General features: G+C 52.4%; 1 protein-coding gene across 1 annotated transcript; it reads right to left on the reverse strand.

Moving 5' to 3' along the window:
- NMNAT2 (nicotinamide nucleotide adenylyltransferase 2) lies at positions 1-23,780 on the reverse strand. Its single transcript, XM_088524501.1, has 11 exons — positions 23,620-23,780; positions 8,940-9,028; positions 8,231-8,298; positions 7,466-7,544; positions 5,938-6,067; positions 5,249-5,329; positions 4,719-4,763; positions 3,941-4,017; positions 1,232-1,333; positions 775-842; positions 1-153 (listed from the first exon to the last, which is right to left on the reverse strand). Exons 1-11 carry the CDS (start codon positions 23,702-23,704, stop codon positions 51-53), a joined length of 927 nt encoding a protein of 308 aa, XP_088380627.1. The 5' UTR covers positions 23,705-23,780; the 3' UTR covers positions 1-50.
- Positions 23,781-24,565: the final 785 nt, after the last annotated feature.

Below are 24,565 nucleotides of genomic sequence, written 5' to 3' on the forward strand. Positions count from 1 at the left end.
TAGGGAAGTGGGACAACGGGGCTGTCTCGCTGCAAGACCCCCAGGGGCTCTTAACCAGAGGCGTTGATGTAGAGCTGGCTCTTGAGGATGTAGTCGATGACGGGCTGGCAGAGGTAATCCACAACGTGTCCATCCCCGTGCTGCAGCGCCAGCCTGGGGAGGCAGGAGAGGAGAAGGGGTCAGAGCTCGCCAGAGCTGGGGCCCAGGGCAGGGGCATCACAGAAACCCCAGCTACCCCAGCAGCTTCCGGGGATCCCATTATCCCACATTCAGTAGTTTGCTGTCCTGGCTGCACATACTCAGGCCAATGCACTTGGGGGGCTGTTGGCCTGAGTGGCCCTGTGGGGAAAGCAAGGGGGTGCCAGGAGAAGCGACCATTTAGGGTGCAGGTGTAGGATGTGAGGACGCAGTGCCCCAGACCTGCAGTTGCTTGTGGAATGGTTCCCCCAAGCATTAGGTGGTGCTGGCCGGGACCCAGAAGGGTTGAGGTTGAAGAGACTTGGCTTAGGCAGATGGTCTAGTCCAATCCCCCTGTACAAGCTAGGTCACTTACAGCATGTGGCACAGGATCCTGGATGTGGATCACATCCAGGCACGTTTTGAATATTTTCAGAGATGGAGACTCCCCAGTCTCTCTGGGCAACTTGTTCCAGTGCTCTGTCACCCTCCTAGTCAAGAAGTTTTTCCTCAAATTCAGGCATAACCTCCTGTGTGGGAGGCTGGGCTGGTGGCATCTTTCTCCCCCCATAACAGGAGCCCCTCTGCATCACGCACCTGCTTTTGGTCGAACTGACAACCGACATGGGGTGGTTGGAGTCATCTTTCACCACCAGAATGTTACTCTGTGGGGAAGAGGAAAGAGAAGCAAAAGGAAATTCCTTGTAGCAGGTGCCTGCTCCACCAGATGCAGCTCTGCCTGAGGGGCAGCCTCATGTTCCAGGTACCCCAGGCCTCAGGCAGCCAGGCAGGGGCTTCGACTTGGTAGCATTAGTGTTAATCGCAGTTGAAGGCTGGCGTGAAGCCAGTGGGGGGCTTTGAAGGTAGCCTGGCCAGATGCCCAGTGTGCCATGTCCCCAGCTGCCTGTTCTGTCGCGTGAGAAGATTTTGCCTTGTGAAAGTAGGGCAACAAAGGGCTCCCCCACAGCCAAACTGCCCACACAGAGAGGCCAAGGATGCCCCTATGGCCTTCCCTAGCTACGGGCAGGGTCCCAGCTTGTGCAAATCCACTTACTTTGTATTTGCGGAGTATTGAAGAATGGTTCATGATCCGGTCAGGGTCTGCTCCATCCCGCGGCACCACCACGATCCCAAACTCCCCAACAATTACTTCCATCTAGGACCAACGCAAACAGCTTACAAACAGAAGAACAGTGCAAAACAAACCTTTTTTTTAGTAATCTCCCAGCGCGGAATAAGGCAGACATAGGAAATAACTGTCTGCCAAAATACCCCTGAACCAGGCTATGGATTTGGTGAAATCTTAGTGATGATGTGAATGGAGTTAGTCTCTAATTTACTTTTCTGGACAGCCTCTGGCAGAAAGGCAGATTTATTAAGAGATGCTCTTGGTGACATGCTGTCAATGGGTTTGTGGTAAGTAGATGAGAAAGAAACAGGGCTAAATCCTACCAATGGGCATTCATGTTAAGCTTTAGGAGGAATTTGTCATGATAAAAGCAGTGCAGCACTAGTTGTTGCTTGAGGAGGGCATGAAATCTGCTGCACTGGAAGGATTAAGGAACAGGATGGACGTGTTCTTCCTGCAAAGGTCTAGGAGATCTGTTCCTGTCTTGGGCAGAGAAAGCTTCAGTTTGGCATCAAGGCTGGTGAGGACAGAGTTTACAGGGAAATGATAGGCCCTGATCTGCCTGTGTTCCTCTTGTGTGCAGGCAATTACTGCTGCTTTCACAGAATCACAGAATGGCTGAGGTTGGAAGCGACCTCTAGAGATCACGTAGTCCAGCCCCCTGCTCAAGCAGGGACACCCAGAGCACGTGGCACAAGGTTGCATCCGGGCGGGTTTTGAAGATCTCCAAGTCACTCTTTACGCTCACCCTACTCCCGCTCAGTAGATATTCAGGGGAATACATGGCAAGATCACTTACAGTTTGACTTTGTGTGCTTTCTACATATCAAAATACTGCTTAAGACCAATGTTACAAATGATTGTAACATTAAAACACTTCAAACAAAATTAAAACAAACAGCAGTACTTTGGAGTGGGCCTACACACTTTGTTTCCTCTCTAAGATAAACTGATGGAATTCCATAAACTGGTGGAATGAGAGAGTTGAATCGAGAAAAAAAAAAACACTGAAAAGCAGTAGGAGGAGAACAAGAGGGAATAGACAGGGAGGTGAAGGCACCAGGGTGAGGCCCTGCTCACAGGAAAAAACATGTTTAGACAGACCCTGAGGACAGACATCTGGATGGTATTGACAGAAATGACCTTGCTACAAAGTAAAGACAGCAACAGCTGCAGGAGATGTCCTAAACAAGGACCATGTTTTCCTTCCAATTGCGTAACTCGCAATAATTCCACCTCCTTTCAATAATATTTCACAAAAATATTGAAAAAGTTTGAGGGAAACGTAAAGCACATTAAGGGCATTTCTTGGCAACCTCTAAGATTTTCAGTAATCTATGACAGTAGGAATCAATGAAGTAGTTCTGGTGCTGGATGCCATCTCTTTTGGCATCCAACTTTCACACCCTTTGATCTCAGCTTCAAGATCTGTTTTATCTCAGATTTTGCGGCCTTTCAGAGTAGGTATCTAGCAGCTAATTATTTGAATATTTAGGATTAAGGCAATAGCAGCTGATGTTGGCAACTGTAGAGAGGTTTAAGGATTCTTAGGTTAAGGATGCCAAGTTTAGGGATCTTTCTGAGCCAGGGAGAAGGTGGGCAGCTGTACTGCTGAACCGGACATGTTGTCTTGACATCCCTTCTGCCCTGGATTTATTTATCTATGCATTTTTTAAATTTATGGATTTATTATTATCCCTGAGGTGATGCTGTGTGGATTGCTGTTACCAGGTTTTCATCAGGCTGGAAGGAAAGAGGTTTCTTAGCAACCTGGAGGTGATGTATGGATCCCTACGATGAGGTTCTCACTAGAATGGAGAGGATGGTGTTTCCTAGCAACCTGCAGCCATATGGATTGGCCTGACCAAGTCCTTAGCCGAAAAGAAAGGAGGACGGCTCCCTGCACCTGGAGATGGGCTTTTTTTTTTTTTCCCCCTTCTCCCTGGAAACAAACACTTCCTTGGCTAATTTTAGTGAAGAGCCAGATCAGATCCCACAGCTCAGCACTGTTTTGACTGCTGTGAGCAATATGGTTTCGCTGGCATGTGGAAGCAGCATCTTGTCCAGCTGGCTGAAGCATCTTTCATTGCCAGCAGTTTCCTGGTATAATTCTAGAGCGCTGTAGGGAATGAATGAGTCAGTAAATCAACTCTTCTCTTTAGGATGAGATTCCTCTTGTGAAAATACTACTCTTTTAGACAGGGATAGCAGTATCTAGAGTGAGTCGGACCCTGTTACTACCTTAGCCATCCACATGCCTGACTGGAATTGCCAGGATGGGAGTATGGTGTGGTAGGCAGCATTTTTACTCTATGTAAGTCATGGCAATTATCTTCTTGAGATGAGATTTCAGTGGCCAAGTTTGGTGATGTTTCAGGGCTTTTAATTATGCCTTAATCCCAATGTTTTGGGAGTATAAATGCCAACCTGAGCAACCTGAGCATAGAGATTGCTCAGAGCTTGCATGGAAGTGTTAGCACTACTAGAGAAATTACTTTGTTGCCTGAAGATCTGAGCAGGTGCCCAGGAAAACTGTGCTTTTAGAAAGGTCATAATGGGTGAAAGCTGAGAAGGAGGAACAAGGCCTGGAAGAAGGGGAATGGAAAAGATTGCCCAGTGGTGGCAGCCACTCACGTCAGCCTCGTTCCAGAGACCGGGGATGCAGAAGGACTCCAGCAGGTCGCTGCCGCACAGCAGTAGGATGCGAAGCTCTGAAGGAAAGAAATGGGAAAGCTCAGAGGCTGAGCAGATGTCTTGAAGGACTTCTCAGCTCTGGAGGGATGCTGGACCTCTGTAGGGACCTAGTGCATGTGCTAGGATTGGTTTATTTGACCAACCAGCAGTGGAAAGCTACCAAGCTGCTCGGGTAGGGAGGACTGAGAAGAGCCGCTGGCAGTGAGAACCATGAAGATGTTGGTCTTTTGGCACCAGTGCCCAGCAATGACAGCCCAGGTCTTCTCAGGGGACCCCTTAGGGGTCTGCATTTGTCTCTGCGCGGGATGCTGGGTTCCCTCACCGTGGGCCCCGGTGCATGCTGCAAAGCAGATGGAATAAACCTTTTGAGGAATGTGCTGTATGTGGTCTTGGAAGCCTGAGGGCAGGTTTCACTGTGCTCACAGTGACTTCTAGGGCTTTCAGCATTAATGTGGTTGGCTCTGCATCATGGCAAAGCAGCACCAGAGCTGGGAACCAGGTCCCTTGCTACTCGGTCCCAGGCTTTATGCTGCTTCTCTGAGGAAGGGAGTTGGCTCTGGGCAGTTTCGTGCTGCTCCTGGTGAAGCCCTGAGTCCAGAGGATGGGCACCAGGGGGAGGGGATGGTCTAGCATCCTTCATTTGCCACATCACTTCTTATGTGTCCTTGGCCCAGAGGAGCTGGACCAACACACCATGTGCAAGGGGCCAGGTACTCACCAATCTCCTCATATCTCATCACTGTCCCCAAGTTTGCATTTTCATCTGGAAGAGAAGAAAGAGAGGGTGCTAGTGTCCACAGCCCATCGAGACTGTGGCTCTCTAGGGTGTTGTGTGGGTGGCTCATGAGCTGTTGTGTGGGGTGTTGGGTCAGTCTTTGAAGCAGTCAAGGGACTGGGTCCCTCTTACCTGCACCCCTGTCCTGCCTGTGCCTGGCATTGCTCAAATTGTATCAAAGAAATACAGTGAGAAAAATACAGTGACAGCTCCGTGTTTGTACAGCCGGGCAGCACGTGGCCGCGCGGAGCCCCAGGCTTGTTGTGTGGCAGTGGCTGAACGGAGCGCCGGAGCGCGCGGGAGGGCTCACAGCGCCTCCCTGTAACCAGGCTTCAGCGCTGCAAGGCTTAGCTGCAAGTCTGGGACGAAAGGCAGCATGTGGGATCCATGTCCTTGCCGTGAGCTGGGGCAGATGAGCAAGACGAGGGTGTGAAGTGGAAGCAGGGATGGGGTTGGCTGTTTTCCATGCTTACCCACAAAGGTGAAGCGCTCCATCGGCGGGCGCACGCAGCAAATACGGCTCAGGCTTTCGCCCACCTTCCCTAAGATCTTTGCTGAAATCAAGAAGAAAAATAATTTGGAGAAAGACTGCTCCGGGGCCAGCCTACCAGCCCAAAGTGCTGCTGGCCACACTATTCCTCCTCAGCTTTAAAATGATTGTGTTTCAGTGGAGCTGCTGCCTGCCCTGGCTTGCTGTGTGGCCACACAAATGCAGAGGGGAAGGGCAGAAACATGTAGTTGAGAGAGCAGAGAAGCTGGGCTAGTTTTCAGCAGGATCGTGGGTTTAGGTCAGCATAATTCTGGAGACATAGAAATCTTTTCTTTATAATGGGGGAATATTTAGCCTCAACCAAAACTAAATATGAGTTGTGGGGAATAGGGAAGTATCTCTGGTTGAGCTCAGAGAAGCTGGGCTTGCGAAGCATGGGAGTGTCACATTCTTCCCCATTTCCGGTGGTGCAGGTGTTCTGAAAGGCAGAGAAAAGGACAAGGGAAACCGATGCGTCTGGCAGAAAGGGAAGACATGCTTCACCATCGAAGAGAAGGAGGACCTCCCGGCAAAAGGACTAGACCCAAATGAGCGTGAGTGGCAGTTTCAGGTGTGAAGGGCAGGGATAGGTAGGTGGCTCTCGCCTCCTCTCCCTCCTCCTGTGCGACCTACCTGCGGTGGGCTTGTTGGAAACGGTGTTGTTGTTCTGGTAGATGGGCTGTGGAGACTCGTTCTGGGGCTGTCCAATCACAGGCGTCATGGAGGGGGTGTTCACATTGGAGAGGATGCAGCCCGTCACCCTCTGCAACGAGGTGAGAGAAGTATCAATGCATCAGTTTACGTGTTACCCCAGGAGTAAACCTGCCCTTTCGTCCCATCCCTCTGTGGTCCCTGTGGTGGCGCGAGGACCATGGGCATCCCAGGCAACACCCAGTTCAGAGGCTCCCTGGCCTGCCAGGTTCAAGTTCTCCTGCTAGGTCAGTTGATGTTATTTAGAAATAAAACTCAATGAAAACTGATAGTTGCTCTGTATTTGTGCTGAGTTGCACGGAGACATGGTGTCTCTGGATGTTTTTTCCCTATGAATTGGTTTTGTTGCTTCTTGCAGCCGTGCGAGGTTTCAGCGTGCTGCAGCAAGGACCCTACACGCACGGCTTGGCAGCTCCTAGTGGGAAGGTCCCTCGGAGCTGCTCAGCGCAGGGAGCAGCCGCTCGGCCACGCGCCACCTCCGGCCCTGTCCTGCTCGCACAGCTACACGTGCCCGGCCGCCCGCCCGCGGTGCTCTGCACTCCAGCCATGCCTCCTGGGGGCCTCCCGTCCCTGCAGGCTGCCGCTGCCTGCTCCTGCCAGCCTCACCTCTTTGGCTCTGGGTAGGCTGCTTGTGAGTTTGTGTCATGTATTTATTTATTCCCTCATCCTTGGTTTGCTCACTTTTATCTAAATGTTGTCAGCCCTCTTCGCATCTCTCCCTGCCCCAGTGGTTATCCCTCAAAAAGTATTGCTGCCTCCTGGCTCTTGGGGCTGCCTGGGCTTTGAGGGACTTCTCCTGAAGCCCTCTGAGCTCCTGAAGCTCTCTGGGGATTTTCCAGCTCTTGTTTTGCTGGCTTGCTGAGTCACTCCCACTGGTTAATGCGGCGGTTTTGGATCTGCTGAGCTGTTCAGTTGATAAGCAGGGACTCTTTATCTCCTTTTTCCCCTGGGATTGAGTGAGATATCAGAATTAATGTTAGCCTACAGCTAACCCCTGACACTCCGTTTTCATTTGTGCTCTGCTCTTGATCCGCAAAAAACTCGGGCAGCTGCCGACTCCTGCTGGAGTGATGCTTGTCTGAGTTGCAGAGGGGCCAGAGCCTTCTTTGCCTCCTTAGCAGAGATGAGTGCTTTGGTGATTCCCTCTTCAAGCAGTTTTAGAAAACAATTAAATTTTGCTTTAAATGATGTCTTTGCCTAACTCTTGACAATCTACTGCTCCTTTAGGAAGAGTAAAAGCCTGTTTCTTTTCTGCTTACTGGGGATGACATGAGGACCTAATGAAAGCCTGTTTTGCTCTTCCCACCAGGTAAGAGGAGTACAATAAGGCAGTTTGTATTCTCCTTCCAGGGTGGCGTTTGTGCTCGCTCTGAAACGCGAGGCCTTGCTGTGGCGGGCTGCCTGTCCGGGCCACCCCGCTCCCCTCCGCGCCCGGCGGCACCTCACTCACTTTCATGAGGTCGCGGTGGTGCTCCAGCACGCTGCACGTGGTCTGCCAGGTGTCCTGGTAGCACTCCCAGGGGTCCACCCTGCGCGGGGCACAGCGAGGCAGCGGCGTCGGCTGGCGGCTCCGGCCTCGCACTCAGAGCAGCCGCGCTCGCTCTGGCTGTGCCATGTCCCCGCTCCAGCCATCCCCCCGGCTCTTCCCAAGGGCAAATGCTACTAGCCTCAGCCTTTGCTGTGTGGATTTGTTTTTTTTCCTTTTTCTTTCACAAAATTAGCGTTAAGGCAGAGGTGGGGGGTCTCTTGGGCAGTGGTCCCTGGCAGGCCTAGTGGAGCAGGAGCTTTCTGGGAACAGCCCTGCTTGTCACCAGCCCCACTGGCGCTGTTGGGCCTGACCACGCTCCAAGGGTGGATCTGGCAGGTGCCGAGGCTGGGAAGCAGCTCAGGCCCCACTGTCATCTGCACTCTGGAAAAGAGCAGGAGGGAACAGAGTGACAAGGAGCAGTCAGGTGGAATCAAGCAGAGAAGTAGGAGCAGGGAGCTCGTGCTACCTCAGGAAGCGAGCATGGCTGCAGGAAGGGACGATGTGTTGCCTATCATAGATTTTCTGCTCTGCTGGGGGAGGAGTGCTCTGGTGTGGCAGTGCTTGGCCCTTCTCTGTTAACCCAGCCAGCGCACGACTAACGTGATGGCTTGGGGGCCGCTACAATCACAGCCTGCCCGCTTGGTGCCTGGGGGAGGCCACAGGGCCCCGCGCGGTGCCTGCGCTCACCTGATCCAGTCGGAGGCCTGCACGGCCAGCTGGCACATGGTCAGGCGGTGGCGGCTCGAGACGAGGCCCTGCAGGAGAGCAGAGAGGGGAGGGTGGTGCGGAGGGTGGCACCCGGTCCCTTCCCGAGGCGAGCCCGACGTCCCGCACAAACGTCTCCTGCAGCCTTTCCCGAGGCAGAGGGCTGAGCTCACTGATATGACAGGGGCTCTCGGTGTCACCTCTGTCTGCCAGGGGCTATCTAAGGTACCTGAGGGTAGAGGGGTCCCTGCCTTGCCTGGGTTTTGGTTACAGAACCACACCAGAGATGGTCATTTTTTGATGCTCTTTTCTAAAGATGAATCTCTCCAGCTTCACATTTCTTTCTCTAAAATGTGTTTTAAAGGTCTGCCTCTGTATTGGGCCATCCCTAGAATTGAGTCTGGCTTTAAATTCATGGGGTTTAAACAGAAAAAAAAAATCAAGCACCATCACTTTTTAAAGTACACTTCTCTTTGCTTTCTAGTAATTTGGTAATAGACTGTCACTGCAAGGTAAGCAACAGGATTAGAAATGCATTCATCTCCTTTCTTTTGAGATTTCCTGAGAGCCAAGGAAGAGAAGGGCTCGCTGCGAGGGTTGTGACAAGATCACAGTGAGGATCAGAGTGGCACCACATTTGCCTCAGCACTCAGAAACACCGTGGCGTGCACGGGAGAGGAGGCCAACCCACCGTCTTGCCATAGGAGTCGTGTACGGGTGAGACGATCCCACCGATGACGATGAACCGCCCCGTCTTGTGCAGGTAGTCACGGGCTCTCTCTGCAGGAAGAGAGTTCAAGGGCAGTGAGTACGTGAACCTGAGTAACGAGGACCCACAGCCACCAGCTGCCTCAGACCGTCTTGGCCAAGCTCCCTCTGAGCAATTTGCCCCTGTCTCTGCTCTGCAAAGCCCCAAATTGCCCTGGGCTCTTTTGGGAGAGCAACTAGCCCTCTATGCCAGAGCAAGCCCAGCTCTGCTCGGCAGAGGACCTCTATGTGCAGGGCCAAAGGCCAATTCACTGGCCTATAAAAATACTTCGAAAACACAAAAATAAACATCCTGGCTGGCTGCAGTAGAGCTCTGCACTGCCTGGCCTCAATGCACTGCATGAAAACCGCTCACCTCAGTGGCAAACTAATGCCCTGCGCTCAGATCCACACAGAGGACGTGGGGACCTGTGAAGGGACCAAAACCCAGCACCATTTGGGAACACAGAGCAGTGCCAAAATGCCTGCAAGTGCAGCTGAGGCCAGCCCAGCCCATCACCTCCAAAGGAAGGCACCGGGCAAGGAAGAGCAAGGCTGCAGACATGGGTTTGGGTTTCTCTCCTTGATACCTGTCCCTTCGTGCCTGGTGCAGGTTGCTACTGGCTGCCAGGCAGAAGCTTTCAGAGCATCTGGAAGATGATCGATGTTTTTCCGGGCCACAAGTGTCACTTCTGACAAGGGCTCTGTGGAGAGGCGCAAGATGAAAAAAGAGACAATACCCCCGCTCAGAGCTTTCTGCAGCCACCAGGCTGTGGAGAGAGCTCAGCAGCTGTGCTGGTTGCTGCACACGGTGCCGCAGCTGCCTGCATGTCGCTGTCACGCTCAGGCCCTCCTGGCTGTGACATCCTGCAGGGACATTTGTTAGTGTGTGACAGCCCTTATCAGAGCAACCGAGCCCAACGTGGATGTGACGGGAAGAGCAGCCACCAAATTTTGAGCTGTTCCAATACACAGGACAGGTCACGACGCTCGGTGGGGATTTCGGGAGCCCACAGCGAAGTTTTGGAGCAGAGTTTTGGCTTCCAGGCTCGCCTACAAAGCGGGCAGAGCAGAGCAGACTGTGCTGTGGTCATCTCACATGAGCTTGGATCTGGGATGCAGACCTGACTGGTGAGTGTGGACACAGGGCAGCTCCTTGGGGTCTGCAGGATCATCTGAACAGAGGTAATATCCAGGTGTCTCTCCTTGTCAGGGATTTCTCTCTGCTGCCCAGTGAGGGACAGGTTTTGCTGGGCGTCCAAGACAGTAGGGTTTGCTTGTCAAGAGAGGGCAAGAACAAGAGAATGTCTCGTCCCAAATGGCTGTTAGCCCTGCACCATGATGGCCGTGGGGTATGCAGAGGGGAACAGGCTATCAGCCCTGCTTTCCTGGAGAGAGTTGTTTGCCAGAGGGCTTGGATTACCAATTTAGAGGATTTTTAAAGGCTGCAGTTTTGTGCCTGCCTTTTCTTAGACTTGAAAATGGTCAAGAGCCCCTGTGACGCTCCCTGCAGTTGTTCTGGGGCAGAGGTAAAACCTTTCCAGCTCTACAGGCCTCTGCTGCCCAGCAATCAGGGGAGCAAACACTGTGCTGCTCGAGGCTGCCGCGAGAACCCGAGTCCTCCCCGTCCCGCAGCTTCCGGCTGCAGCACCGCCTCAGTGGGCGAGAGCTCTGTTTTTCCCCCTTCTCTTCCTAAGAAGGCTCCTGGGGCTGCTCCGAGCCGCATCTGCTGCCGGTTTATTAGCGAAGCCGCTCATGGGTCCCGCTGGCTCCAGTGCCCGGACGGTGGCTGGGTCTGAGCCCTGCCTGGGACTCAGCCTCGGCCGGGCAGCATGGAGTATTTGCCCGTGGCTGTGTCGGCGCCGTGCGCTTGCTCTGCAGCGGTGCCGCTGGCGAGTAATGCACCTGCATCCTTCTCCATCACTCGATTCTCCCTCTGAGTCTTTGTGCTCATCCTGACACCTGCTATTAAATTTCATCCCGTTTCTGTTACTTCCACCCTCAAGGTCAACCAGCTCGATGGCAGTCTGATGCTCATCTATGGTGACAGTGGCTTTCAAGGCTGTCTCTTCAGCAAATTGCATTAGCATATTCCTGCTTTTAGACCCACCATCGTTTATTCCCATTTCCACTAAGCTGCTTCCAAAACTCGCCCTGGAGGGATCTGCCTGGCAGCCCCAGAGCAGGTCCGTGCTGGCCGTAGCCTTCCCTTGTGCAGGTCCTCGTGGCCTCCCTGCTCCTGCACCACTGCCTGGCTCTGCTAAGGCCTCGTGTTCCTCAGTGCTGCTGCATGCAGGTGGGCTCAGAGCCCCAGCCACAAGCCAAGGCCGGGGTTTTCAACAGGCAACACTTAAGAGTAAAAATACTAGTGAAAATTCATTCAGTTCCCATGAGCTCCTTTGGGAAATTCCTCCAGAACAAAAAAAAAAAAAAAAAAAAAGCAAATTCATATGCTTTCTGCTTCCCTGAGGGGACGCCCAGAGAAAAAAAAGGGGCTCAGGAACTATCGCTGACTGGTGGGATAGTGCTTTTCTGAGGTTCCTCCACATGAGGATCGAGAATCCCGTTCTTTAGTAACGCAGCAGGAATGTCTTCAGCAAGCTCTCCTCCCATCCCCGAGGATCCCGAAGCCTTTACGCTCATGTTGCACGCAGCTCTTTCACTCGGGCTCCCCCGGGGCGCACGTTTGCCATCGCGCCGCTCATCCCCAGGGACTGCTGCGCCTATATCTAAAGCAGCTGCGCCCAGAGGAAGGAAGCGCAGGAGCCTCCTAAGAGCAGATTTTTGCCCCGCACCGGCAGTGTCAGCTGCAGAGCAGGGACGGCAGCACTGGGGCAGCGTGTGGTGGGTTTTGCCACATCTCTTTCGGCACTGGGGTTGCTGCGCTGATTCACAGCGACCAAGTATCGGCGCTCCCAATGCTGTAAACAAAACCAGCTATTGTGCCAGGTAAAAATCAGGAAAAGAAATATAATTGTCTTGTACGTTTCTTTTTCCCCTAGTGCTCAGAGCCGCTCCAGTGCTCTGCAATAGCCTCCAGGAGATTTTTCATGCACCTCTTCTTTGGGATCCCCATAAATCCTTCCCCTGGCTTTCTGCCCAGCGAGAGCCAGCTCCCAGAGATGCAAAAACAAAGTTAAATAATTGGGTCTGCATAACAGCACAGTGAGTAAAACTCGATTGCCCAAGTGTACGGTATAAATTGGATAAGGAAAAGCACCTCCAAAAGCTTGCGATCCCCTTGGGGTGCTCAGGACATGTCGGGCAGTTCCTTGGCGGTCACACTGTCCGTCCTTACCGGGGACTGGTAGAGGGGCCCAGAAGCCCCATGCAATGCATTTGTCAAAATGCACTGGAAATGCAGTGGGAAGAAAGGATGTTCTCCATTTCCTTGCATGTGTGATGAGCAGCTAGGCCTAAGCAGCATGAAATGCTACTTGTTGTCCTGCCTCTGCATGTGAGCAGAAAAGCAGCCTAATTGGCAGCATTTCCAGTCATCCCTGTCTCTCCACTTAAGCCTTGGGTGGTGGAACAGAAAGAGACAGAAATTAAAGTGCAAAACTTGTGCTTAATGGGGAGTTTGGAGATTCAGTCCTTTTGTCCTGATAAACTCTGTATTTTTGATGCTTTTTCTTCAGCCACCTTCAGCTATTGGACTCCCTTTACAGGGCTGCTGTCACAGGCTACCAATGACTCCTCACCCCGAAAGCCCAAGGTATGCTTTTAAAAACAAATCCTTGCTTTCTACATTTGGCCTTGTGATTCTATGACAAGGAACCGTAGGGCCCCGCGGTGGCTTCTCCCTCCCAGACGCTCCGGGTTTGCTGTTATTGGTGTTAACGCCTTGCGCCGTGGAGGCCGCAAGGTGCAGGCAGCAGAGCTGGGAGCGCATCCACAGAGACTACTGCAACTTTCAGAGCCAGCTGCCACCAAATCAGGGCAAAGTGCAGCCTCTGGTTCTGAGAAAGGCCAGAACGGCGCCTCGGCTGGGAAGTGGGAGACGTCGATGCCTGGCATACGCTGGGGAGCTGGGGTGGGCGAGCCAGCACCTACGCTTACATTGCAATGAGGTTTTAAAAATATGTATAAAAAAAGGGTAATTCCCTAACAAAAATGTTGGGTTTTTAATTAATTCATCCTCTCATTAATTCCTACTTTGCCCTAACTTGATTTTTGTCACCAAAAGAAGATTAGAAATACTAATCCGTTATCTCTAAGCCTCCTCGTTCTCATACAGTGTATTTATAAATGGACTAATACAACATTAACTGTTGAGAAACCCGAACCGCTTCTGCACAATCTGTGCTTCATGCTTGCAAAAGTTCTGTTTGCCTTGAGCTTTTGATGGCAAAAGCTAGTCATTTCTCAAGGCTATCAATGTCTTGATGTCTGTCTGAGCTTTAAATAGCCCAGAACTGAGTCTGTTCCCTCTAGGGATTAGATTCCCAACTGCACCAAATTTTCTGAATTTTAGATCTCAAGATAGCTCAGAGCAGAGTCCTCACCCACAGCCCCAGCCTGCTGGGAAAAAAAAAATGTCCTTCAGCAACCAGCTCTACCTCTCTCAGGAATACACACAAGCAAAGCATCAGCAATGTATAGAAACCCAAGAAAACCCTTATGGTTCTACTAACCGCAGCCGGAGAAAGTATTGCCCTATTTATACAGCAAGTCTAATAGCTTCAGGAGGACAAATCCCATCAGCTGCTAATGTGCAGCTGCCCTTGCGGCGCTCACGGAGCCACGTGCCGCTGCACAGCCCTGCACGCCGCTGCTCTATGCGTCACCGTAAAATTGGTCATTTGCTTTCTAAAGTGCACGTTACTCTTTAGAGAAACCAATAAAAATTAAGTTGCTCTTAATGCCAAGATGTAAAAGTCAGGATCTGCCCTTCCGGGAGCTTGGAAACTACCTGTGAAATGCCAAACAGAGAAGATGAATAGACATGGGAAAAAAATGTATTTATTGACTAGTAAATCTAGGCAAGATTCCCAAGCAGTGTCTAAGCCAGACCTGCAGAGCGGCCTCGCTCAAGGCCTGCGCCTGCCTGACGCAGCGAGTGGCCGGCCTGGTCCCGGGCACCAGGTGCATCCACTCTGTATCACTACATTTAAGGCTTCCTTTTCTCCAGCCTGAGTTTGCCTGAGCTGAGCTGCTCCTCAGCGTATAAAATCACAAGGCTATAGGCCGAGTTGGCCAAGGCTGTCTGAACACATTAGTTTATCGAGCTGTGAGTATTGCCCTATATATGCAGCAAGACAGAACTGCTTTTTAAGAGGCACTGGGGCTGTTCAACTCATTTTCTGCTTGTCCGTTTTGGTGCTTTCTGTCTTTGCCTGGAGTTGGGTCAGTTATACATCTCACCCTCAGGGTAGCCCTTAATCAAAGAGAGTGGAATAGCTTTGCTTTCCTCTTCTCATTTCTGTTCCTTATGGTAAGCTGTCAGCTCGCACCCCAACCTTCTTGCCCTGCTTGCAAAAAGAATTTTACCAGGGAAAAAGTAAAACAGTTTTGGACAGGAAAACCATTCGTCTTGGCAGGCTGAGTCCTGCTTCTATGGGGGTTTGTCACCTTGGCCCAGCTGGCCTTGCAGGGCTTTGCTTGCTTTGTGCTGGCTTGCCAGCACACACTGGCCCAAAACGAAATGGTTTTCACTGAGGAAGCTCATGCGGCCAAAGCTGTCATTCCAGTCCTGCACTACCTTGTTTTTTCCTGTGTAAATTGTTCTTAATGCTCCAGACGCTCTTGCCTCATTTTTGAACCGTGCTGACATGAATAACCCCCCAAGCACAGACCCTGCCAAGAGGCACGCTAGCTTCCGTGCGCAGGAGCTTCCCAGCCCATGGCCCCGCTCGCCGTGGCCCCGCTCGCCGTGGCCACCGCCGAATTTAGCCCTGGTGCCTTCAGGAGGCAGGTGACACTTCGGGGGTGTCTCACAGAGAGACTAGCGGCCGATTCCGCCTAAAACAGCGCGTTGCCCTTCAGCAAAGCTCACAGGGCAGTGCTCAATCCAGGCGTTTTAACGCAACGGGTGTCTGGCAGATGGTGGCTGGAGCCGTGGAGATCCCATGAGGAGGGAGGAGGCCCCAGGTAGGGCTCATGTTTCATCTTCTCAACTTGCAAGGAAAATCTCCCTGGCGACCAGATTGTTCCCTTTCCTTTGCTCATCTTTCCTCCGCTGCAAAGGGGCACTCTGTCTATTTTTAGCCCTACAGATTTCCTGGGAGATCGCGGGGAGGAAAGGCCAATGGCAGGATACGCTCCAGGGCTGCAAACGTTACAGTTGACTGTTCTACCAGGTTGCAGTAAAAAAGGTGTGTTACTCCCCACCCCAGGAGGAATTTGTGCTTATTTAAAAGATGTTTCCTTTGGCAGCTCTTGCTGAGTATGTTTAATCGGCAACACTTCAGCTCCTCTGGCGCAGCTCCATCGCCTAAATTGCCGTTAATGAAACCAAGCGTGTCTTGTGTTTAATTTTTCAAGGTGTGATTTCAAATGTTTGCTTTGCCTTGGTACCTGATTCACCTGCACCTCTAGCATTTCCCTTTTCTTTTATTCTCTTATTTATTTATTTTTGCAAAGCTCTCAGCTTCATAGTTAGCTCCTGGCTGAGTTTTCCCTGGCTCCTGGGTCATGTTGCTTATAGCTTGCTGAACTAGCCACTTCCTAAAGCAAATTCTCTCCAAATTTTGCTATGATCTGGGCAGGGAGATGGATATCTCTGCAGAGATAATTTGTGTTGCTGTCAGACTGCAATGCACAGGAAGTTTTGCACAGTCTCAACTGCTCTGCCCTGAGAGCAAGGAGGGGATGTACAGAGAGCTGGGAGCAATACCAGCCCTTTCTGGGACATGTCTCAATTTGCTCTATATCCACACGTAAAAATGTTTCCCAGGTGCCTCATTTGCCTTTCAAGCCATTTGGCCTCTGCTTCCCTCCCGTTGGAGGCAGGATGGTGCCGAGGATGAGGGAGGCGCTTTCCCGCTCCTCCGGATCCCTTCTGCAGCACAGAAGGGTGACCCATGTCCACAAGCTCCATTGGGATTAGCCTTTGGCCAGCAGCTCCTTCGGAGCCTAAATGTTGCTTCCTACCTCGGGCCTGAATTGGGCAAAGAGCCAAGAGTTATTCTCAGTCTAATTGAGTGGTAGATCTATATATCTCTATCTCTGTATCTATATCTATATTTATATCTATATTTGCATAGCAAATCAGAGATGTGTTCTTGGCCACAGTGATGCTAGCGTGTTGGCTCAGGCTGGGTCTCCAGGCTGACCTCATGTGAAAGGAACATGCATGGAGCAGTGGTTTGCAGGAGTTTTTGGTGATTTCCAGGGTTTTATGGGACTGGAAGGGCCGGGTGTTTCACGGTGCCATTGTGGCTCCTCAGCCCAGCATGGGGACCCCTGTATTGCCCATGTGCCTGACTGTCCAGGCCAAGATGTTGGACCTTGGATGTTGGAGGCCCTTCAGAGGTGCTACTGCTTCAGAGCCTCTCACTCAGCTTCCCTGAGGAATTTTGTTTGGAAGAAGTAGTCTATAAAACCTCCCCATAACACTATAATAATTTTCCTCTCCAAGGTGATTGCTCCATTGTGCGTTTCCTTCCCCAGTTAGTCCGTGGACGCATCTTGCCGCCATGCTAATAAGAAACTTGGAACTTTTGCACGCTTCAGTTATTCCTGAAAATTTGTTTGTGGCTTTTCATAGCCACAAAGGAGAAATGGACAACAAATACCTCAAAACGGGTAGCAGAGGATGAGGCTTTGCACGCCCCAGGGAAAGGCAGTTGGAAGGTTTGATCCTCCTGGCTGCGAGCGGCCCCCGGAGCCCAGCCCATCCGGGAGAGCTGCTGGAGCCCTGACCGTGGGAGCTGCGCTCCCACCATCTGTTGGCCATGATGGCTCCACAGCAGAAAAGCAAAGCTAGATTTTTTTAAAAACAGCAACAAAAAAAGGCTGGAGACTGAGTCAGTTCATGGGGAGCTGACCTAGAAATAGCCGTGCGTCTGCAAAAGACCCAAAAAACAGTGTCAGGGCAGGGACAGCTCGGGTGAGATCGCTGTGGTTTGAGCTGATGGCTTCTCATTTATTCTCTTCTCCCAGAGCTGGAGCGTCGCGCCGGGACGACGACGGGCTTGAGCTGCTGCGTGAGGCACCTGGAGCTGGGCTGCCTTTCCCAGAGCAGCATTTTGCTTTACCAAGGAGCATCTCAAGCCAACTCCAGGTGAGTGGCAACATTGGCATAACAGGTAGCTCTGGCAAAGGAAATGAGCCTTTATCCAAGTACAGACCAGGAGACCAAACAGCTCCCCAGCCAGGGCTCCCCGGTGCAATATTGCTCCACTGCTGCACCCTGAGCGTGGCCCAGAGCTTACATTATGCGGCTGTACTCTGCTTCCATTATGCCCTAAATATCTGAATATCAGTAATAAAACCAAGCTGTTTGTCAAAGAAAAATGTGTCCCTGCGGTTCCCAACTGCTTTCTCATAGGTGATGCTTGTTGCCCTGGCCTGGTGGAACGGGAAAGGCGGAGCAGCAGGCAGCACATGGCAAAGGTTTTCCTTATCCTGCCTCGCAAATGCTCTTATTCTGCTCCCAGTGGGACCGCAATGGCACAGTGGAAAGAGGCAGGCACCTCAGCACCGCGTATCCCCAGAGAGGCTCCCGGCCCGCCACAGCCTTGTGGAGCCATGTCAGGAAACTCTTAAGAAAAATAAAACAGAAAAGGAGAGGAAAAAGAAAAAAGAACAAATTATCTCACTGGCTTTCTGCTGCCCTCATTTCCCTTTGCAAGCGCTCTATTTGTTTTCCTTTCGGAGCCCTGGTATCACATCAAAGGGAGCATTTTGTAGACCCTGGCGCGTGCGATGTTGCTCCTCCAGGTTGACAGGCCACGATCGCAGCTCGACAGCTCCAGCAGCAGCACCGAGGCCTCGTGTCCCTCATTCCCGCTCCACAGGGACCACGCGGTGGCTCTTTCCCTCCATTTAACTCTCACTGGACACCTGTGTTCCCCATGCTGCAACCCCGATGCACAAGTGGGCTTTGCTGGCAAAGACATTTGCACAACCGCTTCTCCTCGGACTGTGCATTTTGGCGAAGAAGCTCTTTCTTTGCACACCTGTCCCCCAGCCCCCTCCAAAGCAGGGCTGCCCTTGCACAAAGCTAAGTGGCCAGGAGCAAAGTGGCTCCTCCAAGATCTTCCTGCAGCAGCCATTTCTCCAAGCCCCAGCTTGCAAGATCCGAGTAGGATGGAGGGCAGCCTGCGTTTCGCAGCGCTGCTTTGGTTTCTGCTGGGCCAGAGGCTGGTCCGCACTCTGTGCAGTGGCACTGCTGGAGAGACAACGTGATGGCTCCCAGCCCCTCGTGAGTTCTGCTAAACGCGGGAGCACTTATAAATATTTGAAAAGGCTCTTTGAGCCATTATCGCTGGGGTATACGCTGGTACTGGGGAAAGCTTGTGCTCCCTGCAGGTCGTAAAGGAGATGCAACCATCTGCAGCTGCTCAGAAGGGCCTGGGAAGGAAGAGACTTGCTGGGTAAAAGGCAACAAACACGCAGAAGGGACAAACAAGCGTCGACTGCGACTGCACATGTCTAAAGAGCCCCCAGCCCAACGGCCCGGCTGCCTGCCCGTGCTGCCGCCTGCCTTTCCCAGGTGAGCGTGTCCCGCGCGGGGCTCGCAGAGCGGAGACGCGTTGCAGGGATGGGGCTGCCTGCGCGCTGGGGCTGGGCTTCTGCTCCCTCGCATGGGTGTTCACGGGCTAGCAGAATGGAGAACTTGCCCTGTTGTTCTGCTCACGTGGGTCCCCTAACTCAGTGAGTGAGCGGCTCGTTAAGCTATTTTGCAGTCCAGTCATCTTGGCAGCTAAGAAAGCCTGATTTGGAAAATCTAGGTTATTAACACAGAACAACCGAAACCAAAGCCTCCGCTTCCGCCTTTGTCCCTCTCTGTGCGTGCGAAGTTCCCCACGCTTGCCCCAAAAGGCACTTTACGTAACATGCTGGCCTGCAGGCCTGCCCCCATAGAAGGGCTGTTGGAATAAGCAGTGAGCAGCCTGCGGGGCTTTTCCTTGCTCGGGTTTCCCGAAGAAGCAACGCGGCAGAGTTTACTTTCGATGCTGGAGTCTTTTGCATTGCTTTAGACTGCAAATATTTTTCTCCCATCCACCAGCTGGGATAGAAATTCTCCTCAATAACAGGTGCGTGTGGGATATAGGCAAAACTCGATTTGAATCAGACAGTATGGCAGGAGCAGGATGGAAGATCCTGGTGGTTTGCTGAATTTCAGGAATTTGGATTTATCCTGCCTGTAAGCTACGGTGCTCTCTGCATTGCCCAAGGATTGGCATTTGCTTTAAAGGAAGTAAATAGGAGCATCTGTGACTTAAAGCACCAAAGCATCTGCATTACTAAAGCTCCTTAGGCAAAGGCCAGATCTGAACAACATTGTGCAAACTTGATCCAGCTGCCTGAACTGGACAGAAGCAGCCCCTTGCTCCACACACCAGCACAGCAGATGAGAAAGCCAGAGGCACATAAAGATAGATACTTACAGACATTACAGACTTGATTAACATCACCTGCTTGCTCTTAAAAGCTCAACAGCACCAAACAACAACAAAAAATCATTTAAAAAGGCCAGATGACTCCGAGCCTGAGGAGAGCCTCCCAGTCCTCTCCCTGAGTCCTGCCTGAGTAGCTTTCTCTGGATATCTGCCAGGTCCAGCAAGCTGGTGCTGTCACCAGCCCCCATGTCCTTGTGCCCTCTGGCTTCGAGGCAGCTGCAGCGAGTGGGTCAGGTCTGAGCAGCCACCCAAGCCCTAAAGTTGAAGCTGAGGCCAGGCTGCTGTGAGGGCTGTGCAGAAATAGAGCAGCAAAACTGCAGAATTGGTGGGAAACCCTGTTTCCTCAAGGCTAGAACTTTGCATAGGAAAGGGCTCATTATGACAACTTTCACCCCTTTATAAAATCAAGGAAAAAATGTCTAAATTGCTGAAACTGTCTAATTGCTGGCAATTGCAGAACAACTTTTCATTCTGCAAGTTGAAAAAAAAATAAATAGCCAAAAAGAAAACAGAAACAAAAAGATCAGTATTGAAACACCACATTTAGGCCAACCTGAAACCATCACCACCGAATGCGGTTTCTATTTGCAGAGATGCATATGCATCACACATAGTCCTGGTGCAGGACAGACCCTTCCCTGGGCTGAGCTATAGAGCAACTCGCTCAAGAAAACCCTCTTCCCAAGCTCCAGCCATTCATCCCCTCGCTCCTTGAATAGTGAGAAGCACAAACCCTGGAGCCTCTGCCCTTGCACCTGCGATTCCTTCAAGCCCAGCGTCATATTCAAAACTACTGCCAAAATGAACCACGTTTTCACAGTCTCTATGCTTGAAGTGTGTTTTCTATCTTAGCAGCAGGGCTACCCTGGTTGGTCACCCTGCAGTAGGAGATCGTGGTTGTGCTGGGTCCCCCAAGACTGGGGCAAGCAGGGAAATGATGGAATAGCCCAAGGAAAGGCAAGCTCGTGAGCTGGAAGAGCGCCAGCGCCGTGTTGGCAGAGCTGCGTTCATGGGACTTTGCTTTGACATTGACTTTTGTCCCTTGGGCGGCCCCGCTTGAATGAGGAGGAGGCAGCGGATGAAGCATGAGGAGACCAGGACAGAAGTGGAGACTCTGTAGCCGGCAAATCCCAGTGGCAGCAGATCCATCAAAGTGGACAATGTCACCTCTCATGAGACCCGCTTGGCTTCATCCCTATAAGCCTCCTCTGCCCTCTTCTTTCTCCCCTTTCCCTGCTATGTCGATATCCTAAACTTGAGTTCCTGATAAATACAGCAGTTTCAGCTTGGTGCTGGTCAAGCAGACCAAGAGGACAGCTCGGAGCCCATCTAACACTACCCATAACCCCAGAAGGGTTTTCAGGGCTGATGCCTGAACACATGCCCCAGCTTCATGTGGGTGGCTCTATAGCACATCATCCCACCTGCATTTCTATTATGTCTTTTTATATATTAATATTTTATATCTATTATGCATACACAGAGACATGAATCAGACTCCTAGGGCGAGGATGGCAGCCGCAGGCTTGTCATGAGTGACAGCTGGAGTAAGTGGGGCTCCACATGGATGCAAGCATCTGCAGGGGGGCCTGGGGTTGCAACAAACCCCGGCTTTCTGAAACCCAGGAGCAATCCTGATACCTGGTCTTGAATTCACGTGACTGTTGAAAAAAATATCCCATCAGAAACCTTCTTCCCACTAGCAAAGGCTTTCAGATCATAATCTTGTTTGAGTTACACAAATCTCCTATGGGTGTAGGTTGGGTTTAGCCTGAATAAAATATGACAAGATCCAAACAGAAAAACGACCCTTGGCACATCGATACGTCGGCGATGGCACCCGAGTGCAACTACTCTGTACTTCCTCTTTTGCTTAACCAGTGTAGCGTGTTGAATTAATGACTGGTATCTCTATATTAAAGCAAAAATTCCTGTCAAGCTTATGAAGACCACATATTTGTCAGAGAGCTGAAGACAGTAGTGCTGCACAGGTTCAGCTGTTTGAAATGCTGCATTTGCAGGAAAAGAGCCCCGTTGGGCTGGACTCGCACAGCGCGGGGCTGAGGCAATATCGCACCGTTGGTCCGGATTTTCCTGCCCTCCAGGGTTAGTCTTTAAGACTTTGGGGTGGGGCCTCCTTAAATAAAAATGAACAGGAATTTAAAAACTAAATTCTGCATGCTTTCCTTGCAGAAGAGTCATTTGTCCCTGTCAGATATCTTAAGGTCTATATCCCAGCATAGCTGCAGGATATATGGGCAGATAATTTCTGCACCAGACCTTCCTCTTTAATCTAGAACATGATTTTTTGATGTCTGAGCCTCCATTTAAAGTCTTCAGGTGCTGGGGAATCCAGCAGACACCCAAATACGTTGTTTTCCTGGTAGACTGGCTCTGCTCAGAAACACAGAGGCCCTTCCTAGCCTGAAGTATCCTGATCTACGCATGGCTTCTCTTTTCCTCTACGGGATAGAAGAGCCCCCTTCTCCCACAGACAGGTCCTTGTAGGCCACAACCACATTGTTCCTGGACCCCTTTTGTGGATGCACACTGTGCTTTCTTCGCCCCTCGCCGTGAAAGGCTGGTTTCTGGAGCTAATGTAATCTTTGTTTCTGCTGTTCTGGGAAGGGTTTTGCTAATGCTGGGTATAAAAATAATGCAACCTTGCTTCTTCCACTGGATGCTCCCTGCTCACACACCGAGGATTGCACCTGCCCCCTTGTTCACAGCATGGTCCTGGGGGTGTATCCAGTGCCCCAGGCCCCGCTCCTTCCCAGCCCTTCCCCGGGCGCTGCCCTGCAGGAGCCGCTTGCCGCTCTGCTCTGCGCGACAGGCCTGCTCTGCTGCTGGCCACCATTTCTCCTCTGACTGTTCGAACAAGACGTTTTTAATCAAGCAGCCTGTGACAGCCGCTACAACTGCCTGCTCACCGTCATTAACTGCTTTCCTACCCACTTTGGCACATTTTACCAGCAGTAAATTTTCCTCCAGCTCGCTGATAAAGGTACCGAGCAGTGCTGAGCCAACACCAGACCTCATGGTACCCAGCCCTGCGCTGCATACCAATGCCTCACGGTCGGCACCCGCCAGAGCACGAGATGTCGCTGGGCCTTAGCCCCTTGAAAGGGAGCTGCATTGATTATCTTAGAATGCTACTTTCTTAAGCAAAATGTCTCTAAATAACCTGAATTGCAAGAATCTATTTCATCAGTAGTTACCTTCATCAGCCAAGACTGTGATTTCATCCAATTACTTTTGGATTTTTAAATAATTCCTCTTGTTCTTTTTTTGCTCAGAACTGGTTTTAGCTTAGGGTGTAGGACTGTTTTGATTCAATAATTCAAGCATATTGTCTACAACCACAAATTGAAATTGCAATGAGATCATTTTGCATCTAGAATACCTTCATTTTTCTGCTGGTGACCATCTCATTACAAGCTGTGAAAACAAGGTGTGACACAAAAACACCTCATGCTGATAGGATTTTTTTTTCCTTTAGGAACTTAGCCACAACTTCTGGAATCCCTCAGGATGCTTCCCCAGCGGCACCACAAGCCTCTGGCACGCTCTCCCCAGAGGGAGCTTTCCCACCGGCCTCCCGGGCGCTTCCTGGCCGTGCACATCGGAAGAGGCGACAGGAGCCGACCCTCCTCCTGCCATTTTCCTTGGCCACAGCAGCGACGCTGGGTCCCGCCGGCCCCCGCTGCAGCGGAGCTGCTGCCCGTATGCGGCTCCTCACCGACAAAGTCAACACAAACCGTGAGTGCTGGGGACGCGTCGGCAGCGCCGGTCCCAAGGGTCCAGCCCTGGGGGAGCATTGTGGGGGCTCCGATCGCCGCCAGTAACACCGGCCGCCCCCGGAAAGCGTTTGTTATTGTTGTTGTTTTTCGCCATCCTTTCGGTGCTGTGGAAAAGCGCCGCGGGGCTGCCCCGCGTGGCGCCCCCGCCTCCGAAGGCCGCGCCGCCGCTTCAGCACCGCGGACAGCGGCGCCACCGCGGACAGCGGCACCGGGCACGGAGCCGCCCGCGCGCCCCGCTCGCGCTGCCGGCCCTCACCGAACATCTGGATGTGGCCCTTGGTGATGGGGTTGAAGCTGCCGCAGGCCAGCAGGATAACGTGCGTCTTGGTGGTCTCCGTCATGGTGCCGGCCCCTCTCCGGCCGCGTCCGTGTCTCGGTGCGGCAGCGGCGGGAGCGCGCGGCGGAGGCGGCGCCGCGGCCCCGGGAGCGCGCCCGAGCGGCCCCGCCCCGCCGCGCACGCGCACGCGCCCCCCGGCGCCTCCCAGCGCCGCCCAGCGCCGCCCGTCCCGCGCCGCCCCGGCAGCCCAGCCGGGGTGTTCTCCCTCATCCTCTTCCCTCTCTCCTCTTTTCCCTCCCGTTCACCCGCCTCGCTGCCCGCCGGCCCCTCAAAAGCTGGTCAAGGGCCCTGCGGGGCGGCCCGCGCTCCACAGGCCTCTGCAGCCGCGCAAGGGTGGCCGGTGCCTCACGCGTGGGGTGAAGCTTTGGGGGCTGGTCGTGGGGTCTGTGCTCTCCCCTCAGCCAGCATCCCGGAGCGGAGCGTCTGCTCCAGGAGGCCACAGTTCGGTGCTAGCGCAACGTTTGGGCTCACCCTGCCCGTAAATCCCCGGGCTTTAATCATCCCTTATAAACCCCAGGATGACACCAGGAGAAGCAGGTGCTCCCTAAGCCCCTCTGTGTTTCTTCCTGTTGCATCCAGAGACTGCATTTATTAAAGTCTGTGGCTCCCGGGGCCGGTGGAGTATCACATGCGCCTAAGTGGGGACACCACGGGTCTCACGGCCCCACGTGGGGCTGGGCGCTGTCCCGTGCGGGTGGCAGCAGGGCAGGAGCAGCCCCTGGCTGCATCAACCCTCCTTCCGTAGTGATTCGGGCTAGGAGGCAGCACGTAGCCCTGTGTGTGCTTAACAGGGAGCACCGGGCCTCAGCCAGGGCTCGTGTCGGTGCCTTTCCTCCCCTCGAGCTGGTTTAATAGCATATCGAAG

Source organism: Tinamus guttatus, unplaced genomic scaffold (assembly GCF_059628265.1).
Source record: "Tinamus guttatus ecotype Peru unplaced genomic scaffold, ASM5962826v1 Tinamus_guttatus_pri_ptg000211l, whole genome shotgun sequence".
In the NCBI taxonomy this organism is placed as follows: Eukaryota; Metazoa; Chordata; class Aves; order Tinamiformes; family Tinamidae; genus Tinamus; species Tinamus guttatus.

What these genes read in the sequence shown, in the direction of transcription:
- NMNAT2 (XM_088524501.1), bottom strand. Translation starts at nt 23,704, where the DNA reads ATGACGGAGACCACCAAGACGCACGTTATCCTGCTGGCCTGCGGCAGC. An exon ending in ACGACTCCTATGGCAAGACG is followed by an intron (nt 8,299 to 8,939) that starts GTGGGTTGGCCT and finishes GCTCTCCTGCAG; the next exon opens with GGCCTCGTCTCGAGCCGCCA. An exon ending in GTCAGTTCGACCAAAAGCAG is followed by an intron (nt 154 to 774) that starts GTGCGTGATGCA and finishes CTGCCTCCCCAG; the next exon opens with GCTGGCGCTGCAGCACGGGG.